This window comes from Pholcus phalangioides, unplaced genomic scaffold, assembly GCF_987345545.1.
Source record: "Pholcus phalangioides strain wild (caught in Gottingen) unplaced genomic scaffold, Ppha-v1.0 ptg000024l_1, whole genome shotgun sequence".
NCBI lineage: Eukaryota > Metazoa > Arthropoda > Arachnida > Araneae > Pholcidae > Pholcus > Pholcus phalangioides.
The window spans coordinates 25220232-25240331 of NW_028301616.1; the positions used below are offsets into that span (position 1 = coordinate 25220232).

Genomic DNA, 20100 nt, shown 5'->3' on the forward strand with positions numbered 1-20100 from the left:
TTGCTCCACACATTTTCACCCTATCAGAACATGGTTTAGAGGGGGATTTAGTTGAGGGGGCAAAAATTTGATAAATGGAATTCACATAATTTTTTTTTTTTCAGGTACTGCATGAACCCTGTTATTAAAATCATGAAAAGCTTATTGTGTGTGAGTATGGTAAGACAAAACAGTCTTTCAAACTACACCAGTAGCTCCACTGGTCTAATACATGCTCTCAACTTTTTCTGACCCATAGAGGCCGTAGGCCTCGTTTTTACTTACATATTTACTGATTTATTTCATTTTCCTTGAGGTGCCGTAGAGTCCCCGGGAAGTGCACACAGAGCATCGGCTGAGCAACATATTCTCAATAATATGCAAGCTTTATTTATGATTGCTCAACACAGAACTTTTAGTAAACAACAATTAGGGTGAAGAGGGGTATTATCACGATAGCATACTGCTGTCAAAATATGGTTGAAGAGAAAGCTTATTCAAAGTTTTTGTAATTTAAAATTAAATAACGACAAATAATTCTATGAAATGATAAACAAAAGATTTCTGCTTCCTGTAATTTGAGACTGATGGTGTTTGAAACTCTCAAGACACAATTAAAAACTAACCTCCATGAAAAAGTGTTGTGGATCTGCACAAGAAAAAGCTGAAGCACCAAATTTCTCATCTGCTCTGTTCATCAACATTTTTCTAGCAGCCTGTAGATATTTAAAGATGATTAAAAATATAATCAACCCTTGAAGGGAAAAAAATAGATGTTAATTACAACAAACACAGGCAAGATTGCACAAACACCACAAAGCATGACATAATATTAGTATTATGGCCCTCTTACTTTTCAGTGCATTTATTAGTGTATCAATAGTTTCAATAAAAAACATTCCTTTCATGCATGTTGTTTTTCAAAAATTCAAATTGATAGATTAACTCTGCTTGTTGTTGACATACAATTTTTGCAATTATTTTATGGATGGTTAAAATATTAAATGAGCCCCCCCCCCCCAATGTTCTAGCACCTATGGTCATTAATATGCTTTCCAGAACATTTAAAAATTATATGAAAATTAAGTTTCATTTATGCATTCATATAAAACCTTTTGCAAAGCATTCAATCTTTTACATGGCTACCATCTAACCCATAGTCCCCCAAAACTTTTTGTTCCATTGCCCCTTCAACTTGAATCAGCCCACAGGATCCTATACTAAACCTATTGCTTCTACCATCTCATTGGACCATTCCATCGCTCCTTGGGAGCGTGATTGCCCACGTTGGGAACCACTAACCCATTGCCAGAAACTCAATTTCAATCAGGGTTAGTAAACCGGTTTTTTGGGTAAAACCGTTTTTTTTTTATTCAAATAGTATTAACATTAAAAACAAAATTTCTGAAGAATCATTCAAACTTCTAATTAATTCAAATAAAATGTTTATTAATGTAATTAACACTATTCCCATATTAATCAGGGCTCCCACTCAAAAAAATGAGAAAAAGTAGGAAAACGCAGGATGGGAGAGGGTAACCCCCCTTAGACAACATAATCATAGCATAATGGAAAAAAATTCCCAAAAAAAAATTTTTTTTTGCAAAGAAAAAAAAAATTAATTAAAAAAAAAATTAACTTTTTTTTCCCTAGCACTATTTCAGTCAAGCCAAAACAAAATGACAAATGGTCTGGTTACAAAACCAATTTTTGGCCAAAACGGTGCACTAGCAACCACAGATAATTCTTTGCTGTCTCTCCTCATATATATATTACATTCTTTTTTGGAGTCTTCCAAAGTGAAGAGCTTGTCAACTCTCTTCGACAAGGCACAGCAAATTTCGAAGACATACGTTTCTTAAGAAGCACCTTGGAGACCACTTTCAAAAGCACAATGCAAAATGTGTAAATGAAAAGATCCGTCGTAAATAAGGCAAGGTGAACCAGATAGTTTTACTGCATTGTCCATCATTTTTTAAAGGAATTTGTTCACATTTTACTGTTTAATGCCAATGTAATCATTTTTGACAAATAAAGCACTTCCATTTCTAGCTCTTTGCTGAGCATTATAAATATTGTTTATGCCTCTTCATGCCTTAAAAATACAGAAGACAACTGAATGCTATTGGGTAGCATCAGAATCACCAAACCTAGAATAGGCCTATGTATCCAACTGCTTTGAAACGCAAACTGTTGTTTCACCTATTTGCACCATAATTTTGAATGATGAAAGTTACTGTCCAAGACCACGAAGTAATAAATACAAAATTATTTTTCCATCCAGACAGCATTTTTTAATGACTACTATACTTGTGGAACCCTCAAACTAAGCAAATGAAAAATTAATCAAATGGTCCACATACAAATACAACGCCACAACAGGCAAATTGCCCAACGAGGTGGCTGACTTAAGAACATCATGGATCCCCGAGCCATTTTTTGGAGGCCCTACCTACTACTGCTACACCACACATGCCCCCCCCCCCGCGAAACCCCCAATGAATCGGTACATGCGGAAATGTGCGTGTACGTGTAGTGAAACCAGACGTGTTTTTTTTTTGTTTCTCTGTAATGCTTGTTATGTGTAGTGCTGCCATCTGCCACCAGTTTTTCTAACTATGAGTGAAGTGTTATGATTGAATGATTTATCGTTGTAGGACTGTTGCTCTCTGTGGCGAGACTTTTTAACGGGGAGATCGGCTCGCATTTGCGCCTTGAAGTTGGGAACCACAGAAAACCAACTTCAGCCGACCACAAAATTACCTTTAAAATGATACAATTTCTGCTTTGGCAGAATCATTAATTGCATTCTCCAACATTTGTAATATTTGGCAATATATCAATAATTTCCTGCTCAATTTAAATCAATTACACAAATTTTGTCGATAGGATTTGATAGAAAAGTAGGACAAAAGTAGGTCATTTTACCAAAAAGTAGGAAAAGTAGGACGAGTGGGAGCCCTGATTAATCAATAAAAATTTCTTATATTTTAACAAAAACAAACTTTTGCAATTTAATTATTTTTTCTTAACTAAATGGATTACTTTGTGTTTTAAAATTCTTTTAATGTTATTAGGAATCATATAATATAAAGATGTTTTCTCCAGTTACTTTCAGTATGCTTAATTAGGAAGCTATTTTGCAAAAACTATTATGAAAATTAGGTGAATATAATGTATTTAACGAAGCATAAATAATGCAGATTAATTAGCGATGATTTACAATATACAGGGTGATTATAACTAAGGTTCTGATTTCAAAACTGTAAAAAAAAACCGACTGTCAGAATGACTTGAAAATTGACATGAATATTCCTGAAGAAATGAAATTTTATTTGGTAAAGGGGAAAGAAATACTTAAAAATGTAAAATTAATGACATCATCCAACATGTGGGAAATTGGCTCACAGAATGGAAATGATAGCCAGTCATGGCAAAATGATAATTTAATTATAGCATTGTACGATTTCATAATGCATGGAAACATCACAAAAAAAAAAAAAAAAAAAGTAATTGAACAAATAACTACAACTTACTCAAGAAATGTTAAATATGTTGTCCACCCTGTTCTGGCTATGAGGTGAAAGCACCAAAAGTTCTTGTTCAACAACAGATCAGAGTGTGCCATGGTCATGATGTGGTTGTGCTGGCAATTCACCTTTATTAAACCAAACGCGCCCCCACGTTAATACTCCTGAGGAACTTCTAACATATAGGGGATGTAATGGAGCTTGCAATTCATCGAAGTTTGCAAACAGACGACTGTTCATATTTTGAGGTACCCCCCACAGTCAGAAGTTGCAAGGGTTAAGGTCAGGTGAACTGATGGCTGGCCAGGTGTTGTGCCATCCTGTTATTGTCAAAATGGGTCTTCAGCAGCTGCTTTGCTAGTATTGCAATGTGCATCTTGATAGAACTTGTTCTATCCACACACTGATGCTGTGAAAGAGCTGAAATGATGTGGTTGCACAAAATAGATTATACTGCTGGCCAAGTACAGCATCATCTACTTGCACTTTTTTTCTTTTGCAAAAGAAACTACTATTGCTTCAGGAGTATCCATGCGAATTTGAGTCATTTTGACCAGTACTTATTGTATAGTTTTGGAATAAAACTTTAATTACAATCACCCTGTATATAGCCGATTATTTTTCATAAATCTGTTACTACTATACAGTAGAACCTTGATTAAGTGGGCTTAACAGTGAAAGTATAAAAACTATTGAATATTAAGACTGGGTGATGATGTACAGTGTGAGATGTGCTATGGGAAAGAATATTAAAATGTCTGTGAGGCAATGTAACTACTAGTACACTAGTCTGTCCTTTAGGGACAGCTGGTGTCTTTATTGGATTATGGGACCACCTGCCCCTAGCATGATGGTGTCACTTCCGTTGCTGCTTCTTTGTAAAGGGAAAAAGAATGCATGCGTGATGCAATCCTTATTTGTGAATTTGCTAAAGATAGAGCATCAGAATGTAGCAAAAGTTATAAAAAGTGGTAAGAATGAGAAATTTTGGCTTCTGCATACAACTTTAAATAACTAAGATACTTCATATAAAAAAAATAAATATTTAGGCCACTTTTAATGAGACTTTTTGAAAAAAAAAACACTTATACCATCTTATGCCATTTAAAGGTATACCATCAGAATATACCCCTTGAATATAAAATGTGGTAAAAATGAAAAATTTTGGCTAATAAACCAATGCGATATTTTTAAAGGAAAAATGATATTTGGGCCACATTTATTTGGTTTTTTAAAACCACTAGGTTTAAACCAAACAACCCTGGAGTTCAATCAAGGCAGCAACACAATAACATTTAGTCACACAAAATCTTGTGTTTATAAGTCATCATGCAGGAAATACACAAAAATTTTGATAACTATTTCACATTGACTTCAATACAAAAACATGCACTACTTATAATGCAAGGAAATTCTAGGGAAGAACTTTTATTGATTACAATCTTATTTATACCTATGCACCCTGTATATTAAATATAGTATGGACTGTTATGTGAAATATTGTGTTGTGTTTAAGCCAACTCGCACGTTGCTTCCTTCAACTGGCGGCCACATTATGAACCAAAAAGCCACCTGAAGGAAGCTTGTCATCCAACGAAATATAAGATTTTCACTGTATCGAAACTGAAGTCAACAAACTGATAATTTTCTTATTTGAGAATGTGATTTATATTTTCCGATGGGCTTTGAAATCCTGATGAATCAATCATTATATATTCACATGAACAGTTTTGTCACTGCGTACATGATTTCTCTGAAATGAATGGTTCAAACAAATATTTAAAATTGTTCACAAATATTTTAGTTCATTTTTAAATTCATGGTAGGGCTACATTAACCTATATCCTTGATACGTGTATTATTGTTGAAATGTGAAAGATTGAATTTTTCAATTGTGATTCATTTGTTTGGGTACTCACTCATTACTACTTTTATCCTCATGAAAAGAATAAAACTGCTTTGCTACCACTTTTTGCGATTTTTATCACTATAAGGATGCATATTTTGGAAGCTACAACTGACATCTCTCCATGAAACCATAACCACACACAAAAAAAAAACTAATTTGAAAATAATACAAATTTCATCCAGTGCAGGAACTTGATTACATTGTGACATCTTCAAGCGCAGAGTTTACATTGATTGAAATAGTGTATTCCATTGTTTTACTGTATTCTATTATGTTTATTTTGCTTTTTTGTTATTTTCATAAATTAAAAATTAATCAAATTAAAGTCAAACATATTTATATTTCAGACAATTTTTGAATAACTACCTTCTCATGGGAAAACGGGGGGAATAGAAAATCAGTCATATTTGCAAGGGGGCCACAGGAATGAGAAATGGTTGAAAGGGGGGGGCGATGGACAAAAAAGGTTGAGAACCACTGATCTAGTGTCTCCTTGCATCAGAGTTCAGTCTGGATCCAACAGTTGACCAACATGTAGCAAAATCTCTTCTATTTCATGAGTTAAATAAGTTAAAAAATAGAAAGGAGTCATGACTCAGTCTATTTCCTAAACAACAAGACATTCACCAGCACTCGTGTCACCAATAAACTGACTACCCAGAGTGATCTGAACACTTAACCTTGTGATGTCAAGAAATTAAAAAAAATAAATATGTGCAAAAATGGGAAATCTGTACATTCATTTTAATTCAATAATAAATTTAGGCATTGCAACTTTATTTCTCAATTTATATAGAAAAATATAATTATCCCCTTTTGTTGAATTGAGAGTAATATACAGTCAAACCCCAATTCAACAAATTTCTCAATTTAATTTCTTTGAAATTTTGGTGAATATAGAGGTTAACTCTCTATTTAACAAATAAAAAACCTCTATATAACAAATAAAAAACCTCTATATAACAAATAAAAAACCTCTATATAACAAATAAAAAACCTCTATATAACAAATAAAAAACCTCTATGTAACAAATAAAAAACCTCTATATAACAAATACTTTTCAAATTACTCAAACAAACTTTCAAACATTTTTCTTATTTCCCGTCACCTAAAATTCACCAAATTACAATCAAGTTTTTAAGGGGCAACTCCAAAACTGACAAGGCCTTCAAAGTGGGATATCTAGTCACCCTACATATATGCAAGAAACTAAGCCGATATACATATTTTTTTGACAATTATTTTCACTTCGAAAGCCAATTGCAGGGGGGGAAAAAATACCTGTGAGCCATAGTCCAAAGTGTTTGGTGAATCTATAGAATGCATGAAGGCAGAGGAGTAATCAAATGGTAGTGGGTCAATTCCAACACCTTCAAAATTTGGATCTAATGGTCCTAGAGATGCACCACCTGGAGGCATGCTTGTTCCAGACGACGATGGAATCATTTGCTCGGAGTGCTTTGGCATCTTTTCATTCATCATATGCTTCTTTCCAATATCTTCACTAGGTGATGACTGACGGCTATTGCTTGAATGACTGAAGTGACAAAATACACAAAAATTAAGAACAGGAAAAATAACACCTCAAATTAATCCATTTGAATCTAAGCATGCACTCATCTTGAAGAGGCACATTGGAATTTTATGTTTGGTGGAGGTATACTAACAATACTGACACCCTAGGGTTGCATGAGGGTTGATAAAAGAAATTAAAATCAACACTTGTAAAAAGGGTTTTATAGAACTCTACCACCAAAATTAGAATGGATATAGTAAACATCAAGAAAATAGGAATGCAAATTACTTTTTTTGGTCAATGCATGTTCACATGCAATTTGTCACGGTGAGCAAAAAAAGTCATAAAATAACTCTGGGAGTAAAAAGAGCAAAATATTTCCCACACAACATAATACCATTGCATAGAGAAATGGATATTTTTTGATCCCCATAATTACCTACGACAGGTGGTTGGGTTATGGGACGACCTGAGTAATGTAATACATTTCACACAACACACAAAAACTTTGCAGAATTACTCATTCAAACAGAAAAACTAATAATAAACACTCACTGATAACCATTATCATCACTGAGACCATTTTGCATGATACCATTTGACTGATGAATGACTGCATTGCCTTCTTGTTCTTTTGCTTTCATTTCGCCATCAAAGGATAAAGATTTCAGTTTTTTCAACTTTTCAGCAGGATCGTTTGAATTCTTAAATTTGAAGAATGAACCATAACATCAATATTTCATTGAAAATCACAAAAAACACCTCAAAATGAAATGATACTCATAACTGAACATGGAAATAATTTTCATAAGATAAAGTTGCCAGAATTGAAAAAAAGTTTGAACACTATTAAAATGAATGGCATGAAGACCATTGCATAGAAAAATAGATATTTTTTGCTCTGTCCAATATATTCAAATATTCATGAATGTGTTAGATAATTTTTGGGGGTCATTTGAATACTTGTGACAATTTTTTGATGGAATCTGACCAACAACAAGGTTTTTGATATTTTAACTCCCTAATCCATGGTTTGCAGAATACAAAATTCTATTATTTTCGGTTCTCTCCCAAAGTTTCTCTATTTTTCCTTGTTAACCATTAAAATGTATTCAAAGGTTATACTTCTGTCCTTTATTTATGCAAATCACAGATTCCACCTTTTAATGAAAGAGGTAAGTAATAGCATATAATTGTATTGATTAACTCTTTACTGTTTTGTAGTCATTCATATCCATCAACAGTGTGAGTAAAAATTAAATTTCAATGTTGCTTTTGGATGTTAAGAGAGGAAACAAAGAAATTTATTGAAACCTAGCAAAATGGTGCTTCCTGGGTTTTCTTCAATTACTGGGAAGATTGAAGGAGTGACAAATCATTCTAAAGGAATAAACTGTTGTAATGGCAGCATCAAAGAAGTGACAAACCATTGTAAAGGCATGAGCATCTCTGAAACACATTGTTTGAGAACCACAGCAACAAAAGCAAACATCCCAAAATGATTGTTGGGGTCCAGGAACCATTATTGCCCGACAGTTTTTTGCCCATTTCGGGTATTTGCCCAGCTCTGATGAAGTAGCCTACACTACGATTAAATATTTTGGGTAAACCCAAACGTCGAGTATTTAATCCTAGTATCAAACCCAAAAGGTAATCCATTTCTAAGTAGCCTACAGTTCAATCTCGGTCCTGTTTGGTGTATATGCAAAATTTGATGATGATCTGTCTAAAATTGTCGATTTGTATAAAGAACACACAATCATACATACTTTTACATTTATATATAAAATGGCATACTTTCATAAAAGCTACAAAAGCCAAAATTTTACCTTCAAAACCAAAAACCACTGTGGCTCATTTTCCAAAAATTATGGAAATTATAAAATTGAAAGTTGAAAAAATGTTTAGATATTGTCATTAAAAAAAAAACTTGTGATAAAGAAACTTACCATGCCAAGGTGTAATCTAGACATCCTGCTGTCCAGGTCCTTTGATGTCGGAGAGCTTCCCAAAACATACTCCACCATTTTTACACCGAGGCCCCCTGTATCTGAAGAACGAGGAGACATCATTGAATTAGCATCATTCCCGGGACATGAGCCACTTCTTCTCTGAACCATTATTGGCTGAGAGACAGCATGCTCTGGAATTTCCGAGAGAAATGACCGAAGAAAAGAAAAGACAAAAAAAAGGGGCCTTCGATTTAGACAGAGAAAATTATATTACCACTTGCCTCTGCGCACACAAAGCAGGGTGCTTCAATAGCAGACTGCTCATTTGGATAAAAGTGTTAATACACCGGAGACTGTTAATTGTTAATGCCTTATGCACAAACTGTATAGGCATGGGAGAAAACTATGCTCTTGACAAATATTTAAAAAATTGTCATGTATTCCCCATAAAAAGAAAACACCCACTAAAAAGAAAAATGCACTTCTGGTAAAAAAATACATGCAGGAATCACAGAGAACATACATAATTATAAATGATATTAAAAAAAAGACTATGTAAGCTGATAATAACAGTATTGTTGCAAATAGACACTACATATCCCATCAGTTTATGGTATGCGTTTCCCCTTCCATTTTACAAAATTTAGCTGACCAACACTAACTCTTAAGAACAAACAAAACATGCTGCATTTAATTTTTTTAGATTTCTAGCATTCTTTCTTCTCCTTTCCACAAATATAATCTAGCTCTCGAAAATGGATATTGAAATTCTAGCTCTTGTTTTCCCTTACAAAATCTCCAGAGCATGCTTCCTTAAATCTTCAAGAAACTTTCTTGCAATTTCCTTATATGAAATATTTTTTAAATGCTTGCTCTGTGATACAATATATATAATACAATAAATATAGGCAAAAAATGTATTACCTGATGCACTACTATGTCCTGTGCTCCAAGCAGAGTCTCTCCACTGGTCACCAAATAACATACCCTTGCCGTCATCTTTTGTGTCATCACCCCATAACTTCTTGGCAGCAGGTGAATACTGCAAACAATATGAAAATGAAGCCAATCGATCAGGAAATTTTTTGCTTACTTACATCAGAAGGCCAAGATAATTCCATTAAAATATTTATAAAGAAATATAGAACAGAAATAGAAGCTTCAATTATTATACTAATATGCACATCACACCCTACTGATATCGGAAAATGAATTAGTTTCACAAAACTCACCTCTAAAGGATGACCTGTTTCCAGTGCTAAGGCTTGAAAGTCAGTCTCTAGCTCTGCACTGTCTGTTCCTCTGACCTATGTAAAAGAAAAAACAAAAGGTGAAAAATGCAGATCAATACAGTACAAAATCATAATTGCCACAAAATAAACTGCATCTCAAATATTAGAAAGCACTTAGAAATTTGAATATTTTTTTTAAACAAAAAAGCTTCAGTGAAAAAACATTCTTTTGTATTGGTGCACAAACAGCCATAAATTCTAAAACATTTTGTCCTCATACTCCAATTCAATAACACTCCTAAAAATTTTAGGCACCAATACTCATTTTTTATCACCACAGCAGCTGGGAATTTATCAAGCCCTGGTGACTATAGCCAAGGAATTTTGTGGATCCATAGAAATAGCCTTTGGATACTTGAGCCATTACTATTACATGATATCACCACAAGGTATCCATGGTATCTCCATATAATATCTACCAGAGTAACCAAATGAAGGCCTAATTGAAATTCAACACAAAAAAAAAAGCCTAATCTAAAATTTCTAAGAAGTCATACTTGCATAGGCATTGGAAACTGGGACTCCGATCACTAACCCCCCCCCCCCAGTCCACCACACCCCTCCATCAAATGCATATGATAAGAGGGGCACAGGGTGTCTGAGCCCCCCACTCCTCCCAAGACTAAAAAACTTATAATTCTATTTTTTAATGTTTATGGGTCATTCCCAAAGATAGAGAGATAATGTACAAACCGTTTTCGAGACACTAATTTTTCTTTTACAAAATTTCAAAGCACTGGTAGTAATTTTAATTTTTTTCTAGTAGTTCATTCGTAAAGAATATCAAATGTTTGTAAAACCTATGATTATAGACTATTACTCTTTCTATTCAGAAATATAGATTGGTTTAAAATAAGACAAATTCAAAGAAATATCAGAAATAACGGGACCCAATTTCAAATAATTCTTACTCGTAAAACTATAATAAAAAAACAATTTATCTATTTAGGACCAAAAATTTACAATACCCTGGATTCACACATGAAAAATTCATAAAAAAATATAAAACTCTGATTAAAACATATGTGGAAAATACCAATATCATAAATAGTATATAAAGTTTTAAGACAGACCCATAAACACATATATTAAAACCATGGGGCAATTTATAAGTGTGTTGTATATATACGTGCATATATTAAACGATGTGTTGGCCACGAGAAAACATTTTTGGTATTATTTTCATGGATCTGCCCTGGACAGACATCAAGGTCCCTTGGGAGATCATACTCTTGTATACAGTTTGTGTGTAGTTTCATGTGTTGTGTTGTTTTTTATGTTGTTGTATGTAGTTTATTCATACAAATAAACCTTTATTCTCTCTCTCTCTCAAAAAAAAAAAAAAAAAAAAATTTAATTTTCTGTCATGTGCAGACATACCAACATTGGCGCTTAAAGCTCGTCAATAGTGATGAATGTTCAGCTTTGCCATTGGGGGATACCCCTAGGACAACATAATCATAGTACAATAAAAATTGCTCATAAATTTAATTTTTTTTTAATTTTAATTCAAATTTCACAGCATCTCAGTGGCATTGGAACCTAGAGGGCTCAGACCACATGAGCCCCCCCCCCCAAAGCAACGTTCCGAGGTCAGCGAGTCCGTTAATAATTCATGAATTTCAATGTAATCCCAACCTGCAAACGCCCTTGTGGGCCGTATATACGGACGTCTAGCAACCCTAGACGTGCCACCCCCGTTTTCTTCGTATCAGAGTTCCTACGGCACCTACGACGAAACATTATTTCCGACACAAGTTCCGCGATCTCGACGATGCACTATGCAAATGAAGTCGGGTTCAGACCAGCCACGCTGAACAAAAACCTGTTTTTAGTCCACAGCGTAGGGTGGTTTTGACGGAAAACAGGTTTTTGCGCGTTTGTGCATCGAGAGTAGAGACAATACCTATAGCAGAAAGTCTTCGAGCGAAGCTTTGACGCCACTTAAGGGCCCTTTCACACGGAGCAGATGCGGGTCCGGAAGAAGTTTTAACAATTGGAATGTACTGAGCCTTTCAGACGAGCCGGAAAATCTCCGCACCTAGGAAATGTTCATGCGGGTCCGGACGTCGTCCGCATGTGTCAAAACCTAAGTGCGGGCTCCGCATCCGCACATAGGAGTTTTGACAATAGGTTTATTCGGGGGCTATTCAGACGATGCGGATGCGGAGCGAATTCGTCCGCATCTTTGGCTACTTTTTGAAGGTGATTTTTCACGGAATTTTTTTAATTATTTGCCATAAATACCCTTAAAAACACCATATGATGGTCCCTGCTCATTAATATAATGTACCTACATACGTCTATCCCTCCGTTTCCTACTGAGATGGAGATATAGCAACTTCAACTGCCTTTTGTCCATATTTCACAATTTTATACAATAAAACCTGTCAACAACGGCCACTGACGGGACCAAAATTATAAGCCGTTCTGTTCATTACGAATATTTAATTGACTACATACTTTAATAACTTTTAAATTTAATTTAAAAATTTTAATTGTTTTCTTTTTAAATTTTTAAAATTATTTAAAAATATAAATATCTGAAATATTATTTTAAATATTTGTTAATTTTTTAAATTTTTAATCTGTTAATTTTTTTAAACTTTAAAAAAAATACTTTTATTAAACAACGTTATCCACGTACGGTGTTCACTCAGGGCCGGATTAAGTCGTTTGAAGACCCCTAACACTTGAATATTTTTGGTGGTTCCCCCGATACCTACAAGTTTATTTTACTCGATATTCAGTCTATAAACTTAAAAAAATGAAATTTTATGTTTCAGAAGTGAGACTAATCTAAGGATGGGATTTCACTCTAAAAGTTTTATGAAAGTTATTTTATAAAACTTGAAAAATGTAACCAATAAACACATCTGTTACATTCGAGAGAACTTAACTGATGCGCCTATTGGTTGCATTTTTCAAGTTTTATGAACGAACTTTTATAGTGTAATCCCGGCCTAAGACAGAATTGTGATGTGAATATTTCTAAGCACAGGCATTTTGAAAGTCTCTACCCTCCCCTTTTTTACTACTTGCAAATTCTTTGATATCTGAATTTTTTATTTTTTTTGGAACATCGAATGTTTTGGATGTTTTTGGATTTGATTTTTCGAACATTGGATGTTTTTGGATTTGATTTTTCGAACATTGGATGTTTTTGGAATTTTTCTTCCATATTGTTCCGAAAAGACGGATTTTTTTTTTTTCAAAATATTTTGAAAATATTTGAAGACATTTTCTCCCATCGACTACTTGTGAGGATCGGAATGAAGACATCTTTATTCCCATATTTTATGTGGCTCTAGATTAAACCACCAAAGAATGCCTCTAGGCTGCCTATGGGCACTGAATCAGGGGGTGAAGGAGAAAAATTACAAAAATTGCGAAAAAACAGTTTTTATGCACGAATTTCGAACTAAAGATGCGGGCGATTCGTCCGCATCTTCAGTGCTCGTTTGAAAGGGTATGCGGACCCGCATCTGCTCCGTGTGAAAGGGGCCTAAGTCGCGCATTTCACCTGCAGCCACTGGATAAAGCAGGCCGACGTATGCAAAATCTTCACTTTTTTTTTGCAGTATATGCAATGACTATAGGTGAAATGGTCAACTTCAGTCACGTCACGAGCTTCGCGCGAAGGCTTTCTGCTATAGAAGGTATTGGTAGAGCGACAGGTTTGGATGCGGCTTTTCAGATTGCCTTTCGAGCACAGACAAAACAGATCGGCTCCGATTGTCTTCTCACGAACTCCCTCACATGCAAATACGAATTCATCGTTACGGTGAAGATCGAAGCAATTTCATAATAAGAAAAACACCACAAGACCCAATTTTTTGAACCGATTTCCGTAGTATTGCGAGTCTCCCGAAGCTCCGCAATTCATTGCGGCCGTCCGTAGCAGTTGGCAACTCTGCATATGAAACCTCAAAATCCGGCTGTTCCAGCTTAAAAAAAAGGGGTTAAACAAACAGACTCGGTGCAACTCCGGATTTTTTTTTTTCAAAAACCTTGGAATCAGACATTTTATATATGTGCAACAGTAAAATTTTGAAAGAAAAAATGTTTTTTTCTTATAAAAAAACTATTTTTTTGTTCGTGCCCCGAAGTTTCTTCCCATCTTAAAATGTCCACTCTGTTAGTCATTTGGGAAATATATTTTTATACCAGATTAAACCTGATAACACTTTTAAAAGCTCGATCAACTTTTTTTGGATTTGACTTGAAAAATGACTTAAGATCCACGTTATGTCTTTAGTACCAGATTTTTTTCTGTCGAAAGCCCACTTTCCTACGTCATTATCATAAATAATTACGGTTTCTTTTTTAATCTATATCAACATCCAGTGATAGTACATGGAGATAGGATTCAAATATAATAAAAGTTTTCATCAATCATTTAAATTTATAATGAAAAAATAATAATTTAGGCTAATTTGTCCACACTGTTCAAAAACTCAAGCAACGCAATAGAATAGAAACTATGATTTAAAGTTTTCTTAGTTAAAGGTTTTTAAGTTTGAAGTTAAATTTAATAAGTTATCTATTCAATTTAAACCCTCTATCACATTCTCCATCACGTTATTTTTCCAGTTAAATACAAAAGTCAAAAGCAATATAGATAGTCAGAATCACTGCCAGGCACAGATCCAGGGAGATATGTCAAAGGGGCACTTTAGTATTAGTAAAGGTCGTTACATGTGACATTACATTCTGCATTTTATGGGAGAGAACCATTATTTTCCTATATTAGTTTTGTTTCCAGGCTCTACTTCCCCCCCACCCCCTGCCCAAGCACTGGATCACTAACGTGAGAGGTAAAAATTCGAGATCTATACCAACATCAAATTACTATTCAATTTCAACAAAAAATGTTGAAGTAAAAGAAAAATCATCCTGATGATATAATATATACAGCTGAGAAAAAGTAACCTGGTTTTAAAAACTTTACCGACCAAATTTCAAACTAGGGCGGGGGGGGCATGAGTTTTTAGAATTTGCTCATACTGTGAACATTTTTTAAAGGTTATGGAGGAGAGTTTCTGGGTCACCTATCGCATCTTGTATATAATTTTGAGAAAATAAAAGTGTATTTGACTATAGTATTGTACAGCCTATTTAGAATATTTGTGATATTTTTCTCTCAGTCAAACATTTCTGTGCTCTGTTACAATCTCCCTCTGTTACAGGAAGCATTTTTGCAGTTCACAGGCAAAAAAAAAAAATTAAGAACACTTCAAACTAAGATGTTAAATAATAATAAATAGCAATAAAAAGTTTGGATTTTAAGTACCTAAATCTATGTAAAAAACTTTATGTGCTACTTCAGAATCAACTCCAAATCATTGGCTATAATTTGAGATAAATTTCATTTTGAAAATTCAACTTTGAATTTTTCATTTCAAAAATGTGGAATGTACACTTTCTCGGAAGGACCCTTTTACAAAACAAATTAAAATATTTTTATTTAAAACTATTTTATTTCGATATCTTAATATCAATTGATTTTAAATGATTTCTGAAGGTAACTCAAAATCCATGCCCTTCCGCCAAACGCAAGTGCGCCGCTTCCAAAAGTCGATGCTGTGTACGCCCGTGCTCCCCCCACACCTTTGAATCCCGTGTACACGATTAGCAAACAACCTGCGTTCAAGCGTCCTGTCATGATACCCTAATAATTGAGTGACTAACGTAAAATACTTCATCTGTTTTGCGACGCGACAATAATGTTTATTGCGTTAACAAAAACATGCATGCAATGCAGGCCTGTTTTGTAAAAGAAATTATTTTTAGTCCTTGGGCGAGAAAACATCAATTTTCCTATTTAAAAAAATAACAATATGCGGCAGGTCAACGTCATATCTTCCGTCCATTCTCATCTTTCTCTTTCTGTAAAATATAAATGCATGGTTTTAAACTGGGTTGTTAAAATAAGTAAAACAAAGTTGCGGTGCCGATGAAAAATTGTGATTCAAATATTCACCATCATTTCGGATGAGGTGGGAGGTGGAAGTCACCGGGGCACGTGCACAGGAAGAAAAAGCCTGTTGATAACCTATATTTAAACTCTCTCTTGTTGGAAGGGAAAGTGAAAAACCTGCTTTTCCACTGACATTAAGTAGTTTAGTCGCAAGTAGGAAGGGGAACTATTTCATGAGAGAGTGTCAAGTGTAAAAGAGCAACATCAGAGGATAAAGGAAACCACAACAGTGCGAATTCATGGCAGTTGTTTTTGCGGATGCCTATTAGCATGCATCCTAGAAAGGGGAGGAAAAACAAGATTACCCATTGTTTCAGACCATGAGGGAATTTTTTTTTTCGTATATTCAATAATTTTGATTAATAGAAATCATTTGATCAATCAAACGATTAATAAAAATGTTTTTGAACGATGACACATGACAAGATTTGCCGTTGTAAAATTACAAAAATTTAATAGTAATAAACTGCCATGTCTGTCTCAGTTCGAAGCATTTGGATTGATCATCTCATCTCCCCTATCCTTGTCGTAGATCGGAAAAACCAAAAATTTCAAAAGAGCAGGGGGGGGGGGGGGGGCTACCATCCCCTCATGCTTATAAAAGTATATCCGAGAGAAACTGATATCTAGCATTCAGGATTACTATAGGTTCAATTCTGAGAGCGAATTAGAAACGAATAGATGTTCGAAAATTGGTATATTTAATCAGGAACGGTTAGCAACATCGAGCTTATATTACTGGAGGGAGTATGACGTCAGCGGTCTCCGCCTCGGCAGTGCCACTACCTCCTATATACCTGTATATAGTGGCAGTGGCCCCCAACATCTCCGTCGGAAGATCACGTGACTCGGTGCAAACAAACACGATCCCAATAGAGATCAATGTTAAAATTGCCGATTTTAGCATAGAAATGCAGAAATTTAGTAGGGTTTTGCGCCACATCAATAATTTTCAAAATTGACTCGAAGTTTTGATTTTCAAAATATTGAGTCAAAAAGCCCAGAAAATGAAATATAAATTAATTAGCCAGACCAACTTTTGAGGTTCAACTTTCAATTCATGCAATAACATTAATTTCAGCTTCTTATTTATATCTTCTCAAAAGCACGAAAATGAGAACTAATGTCTCCGTATTGTCTTATATTATCCAATTGCATCATATAGTTTAGGATGTTTTGAAATTAGATTTTTTTTTGTTCCTTTCATGAACCGCATGTGGCATTCCTTTCATGAGAGTAATTAAAGATAATTCCAGAATTAGAGATAATTTCAGCATTAATGAAAGTGATAATTTCAGCATTAATGAAAGTGATAATTCCAAAATCAATGAAAGTGATAATTCCAAAATCAATGAAATATAATTCCAAAATCAATGAAATATAATTCCAAAATCAATGAAATATAATTCCAAAATTAATGAAAAATAATTCCAGCATTAATAAAAGAAATTTCAGCATTAATGAAAGAAATAACTTCAGCATTAATGAAAGTGATGATTCCAAATTAAATGAAAGAGATAATTCCAGAATAAGAGATATAATTACAGAATAAAAAAAAATAATTTCAGCATCAATAAAAGAAATACTTCCAGAATCAATGAAAGAAATAATTCCAAAATTAATGAAAAAAGATAATTCCAGAATCAATGAAAGAAATAATTTGAGCATTAATGAAATAACCAAATCCAGAATTTGTGATAGAAATTTTTCAGCATTAACAAAATAAATTATTCCACATTAATGAAATAAATTATTCCACATTAATGAAATAAATTATTCCACATTAATGAAATAAATTATTTAATCTTTTTTCATATTTTCCCAATCCTTTTTTTAATCTTTAAAACGCAATATTTAGAGACCGAACTGCACATTTCTATGGGCAAACGAACTTTGTATTCACCGAGTCACGTTTTCCTTACATTTGATGTCTCAGCCGTCAAGGCGGCTGGATGCTCCCTCCAGTGATATAAGCTCGATGGTTAGCAACAATTGATGAGCAGTTGGTACGACGACGGCACAGAATCGAAGGTAAACGAAAGGTTCCTGGTTCAAATCCCATTCGAAACTCTTTTTTTCTCCCCCTTACTTTATTTCTTCGGATGATTCTTCGTTGTTTCCTCCGAATACACGGAGGGAAAACGATGCTTATTCAAGAAGTGGAGGGAACCACTGACTGAGATTCGGTTTACGGTATTTTACACTTGCGTTAGCATTGCGTTTGTGAAAAGTTCATTTTTTTTTTTTTTTGAGAAAAATAATTACAACACAATCACAAAACCTCAAATACTTTCATTTTACAATGCGAAAAGTAATAAAACGTGTGGGGGCGGCTGGCTGATACGCCATCCCCTGCAGCAAACGCATCGTGACCCCACACACCTCCGAGAATGTCGGGTCATTTAATAACAGCTTTGAGTAATGAAAAATAAAAAAATATAATCATTCAAAAAATTCATGTAAGGTAAAACGGGGGGAAAAATAGCGTTACGAGTGGGATTCGAACCATGAATCTTTGGGTTGCCAAATACTCAACAGTAGCTGCTATCCGACCGTAATTAAATATATCAGTTCTCGAACATCTATTTGTCTCCAAAGCCCCGTTCACACGTGCAATAAAACATCCCGGAAAGTTCCCGGTAACGGGGATTGTCGCTACAAACCATTAACATGACGTTTAGATTATGCCGGTAATTCCCCTCTTCTATCCGGAAGCGTCACTGGTTACGTGGGTTGAACGGAAGTGCTTGATTTTCAAGATGGCTGACGAAGGAGCTTAAGGGGGAAAAGCCGGGTTTTCCTAGGAGCAGGTTTCTACAACATTTGAAGCCTGAAAACGATGATAGGTAAAAAAAAACCTGAATTTCAGGTTTTTAACCAATCAGCATTTTCACGCTGCACACGGCGCAGAAATTCTACTTCTGGGAAAACCCGGCTTTACAGTAGTTTTTGCGGCGAAAGGATTATGGGAGAGAAGGTCGGTGTCGATCACCAATCCATCTCAAGATGGGCTTTTTTTATGAGCTTTTGTCCCACTTTTTTTCCCTACGAGGGGAAAAAAGTTACCATGCCGGTAATCACCAAAGCGACCCCGAATTTTACGCATGTGAAAGGGGCTTAATGCGCATGATCTCAGAATGGACACTTATAGTAATCGCTAGTGCTAGACGTCAGTTCTCTCGGATATGTTTTTATAAGCATGGGGATGGTAGGGCCCCAGAATGATCGAAACATCTCACCCAAGTTTACTAGCAAAAATTAACCAGTGCTGCCCGGGTTTTCTACATACACTGGTGAAATAAATTAAGAGAATTTGCATATTTTATCGAATTTCATGAAAAGAACTGAACTGAATGTAAAACCACTGCTTCTAGACAAAAATGCAAATCTTGTACGTCAAATACGTAAGCATACACGTGTGTGTAGGCGGAGCCAGTAGAGAAACAGGCTTTATAAGCGCGCGTAAGTTAAGACGCATTTCGTTCGCTAGCACACCTCGGCGAATTTCTTGGTGTTATTTTGCAGCAATCGGTTAATTTCAAATTGTAACAGTAAAAATGAGTAACCACCATCTTATAGATGATGGAATGAGGTGGCGAATTGTGGGGAGGCTAGAAGCAGCCCAATCTCAAGTCACGATTTGTAGAGAGTTCAATTTAACGCCCAGCGTCGTGTGTAACTTGTGGAAACAGTTCCAGGATACCGGATCTATCGAGAGAAAGCCTGGGCAAGGTCGTCCAAGAGCCACGACGGCCAGAGAAGATCGCCATTTGTCGATTATAGCGAGGCGTAACAGGAGTGCTACAGCTTCTCAGCTCTCTCGTGACTTGTATGCAGCCACAGGAACCCGTTCCAAAAGACTTCATGAGAGAGGGTTGTTTGCAAGAAGACCTGCTGTTTGCGTCCCGCTCACTTCTACGGAAAGGAGAATCCGTTTATCA

General features: G+C 35.0%; 1 protein-coding gene across 5 annotated transcripts in view; it reads right to left on the reverse strand.

The window, feature by feature from the left end:
• Positions 1 to 20100, reverse strand: part of pum (pumilio) — a 134366-nt gene that overhangs the window by 62673 nt on the left and 51593 nt on the right. For 2 of the 5 annotated variants that reach the window (XM_089251033.1, XM_089251032.1), the window contains 6 exons: positions 10120 to 10194; positions 9812 to 9929; positions 8885 to 8985; positions 7491 to 7639; positions 6701 to 6956; positions 606 to 695 (listed from right to left, as the gene is read on the reverse strand). In XM_089251033.1, the coding sequence (XP_089107159.1) occupies positions 606 to 695; positions 6701 to 6956; positions 7491 to 7639; positions 8885 to 8985; positions 9812 to 9929; positions 10120 to 10194 (789 nt within the window). Of the gene's footprint in view, positions 1 to 605; positions 696 to 6700; positions 6957 to 7490; positions 7640 to 8884; positions 9079 to 9811; positions 9930 to 10119; positions 10195 to 20100 lie in introns of all 5 variants that reach the window. The other 3 variants (XM_089251030.1, XM_089251029.1, XM_089251031.1) reach the window with 2 other exon arrangements.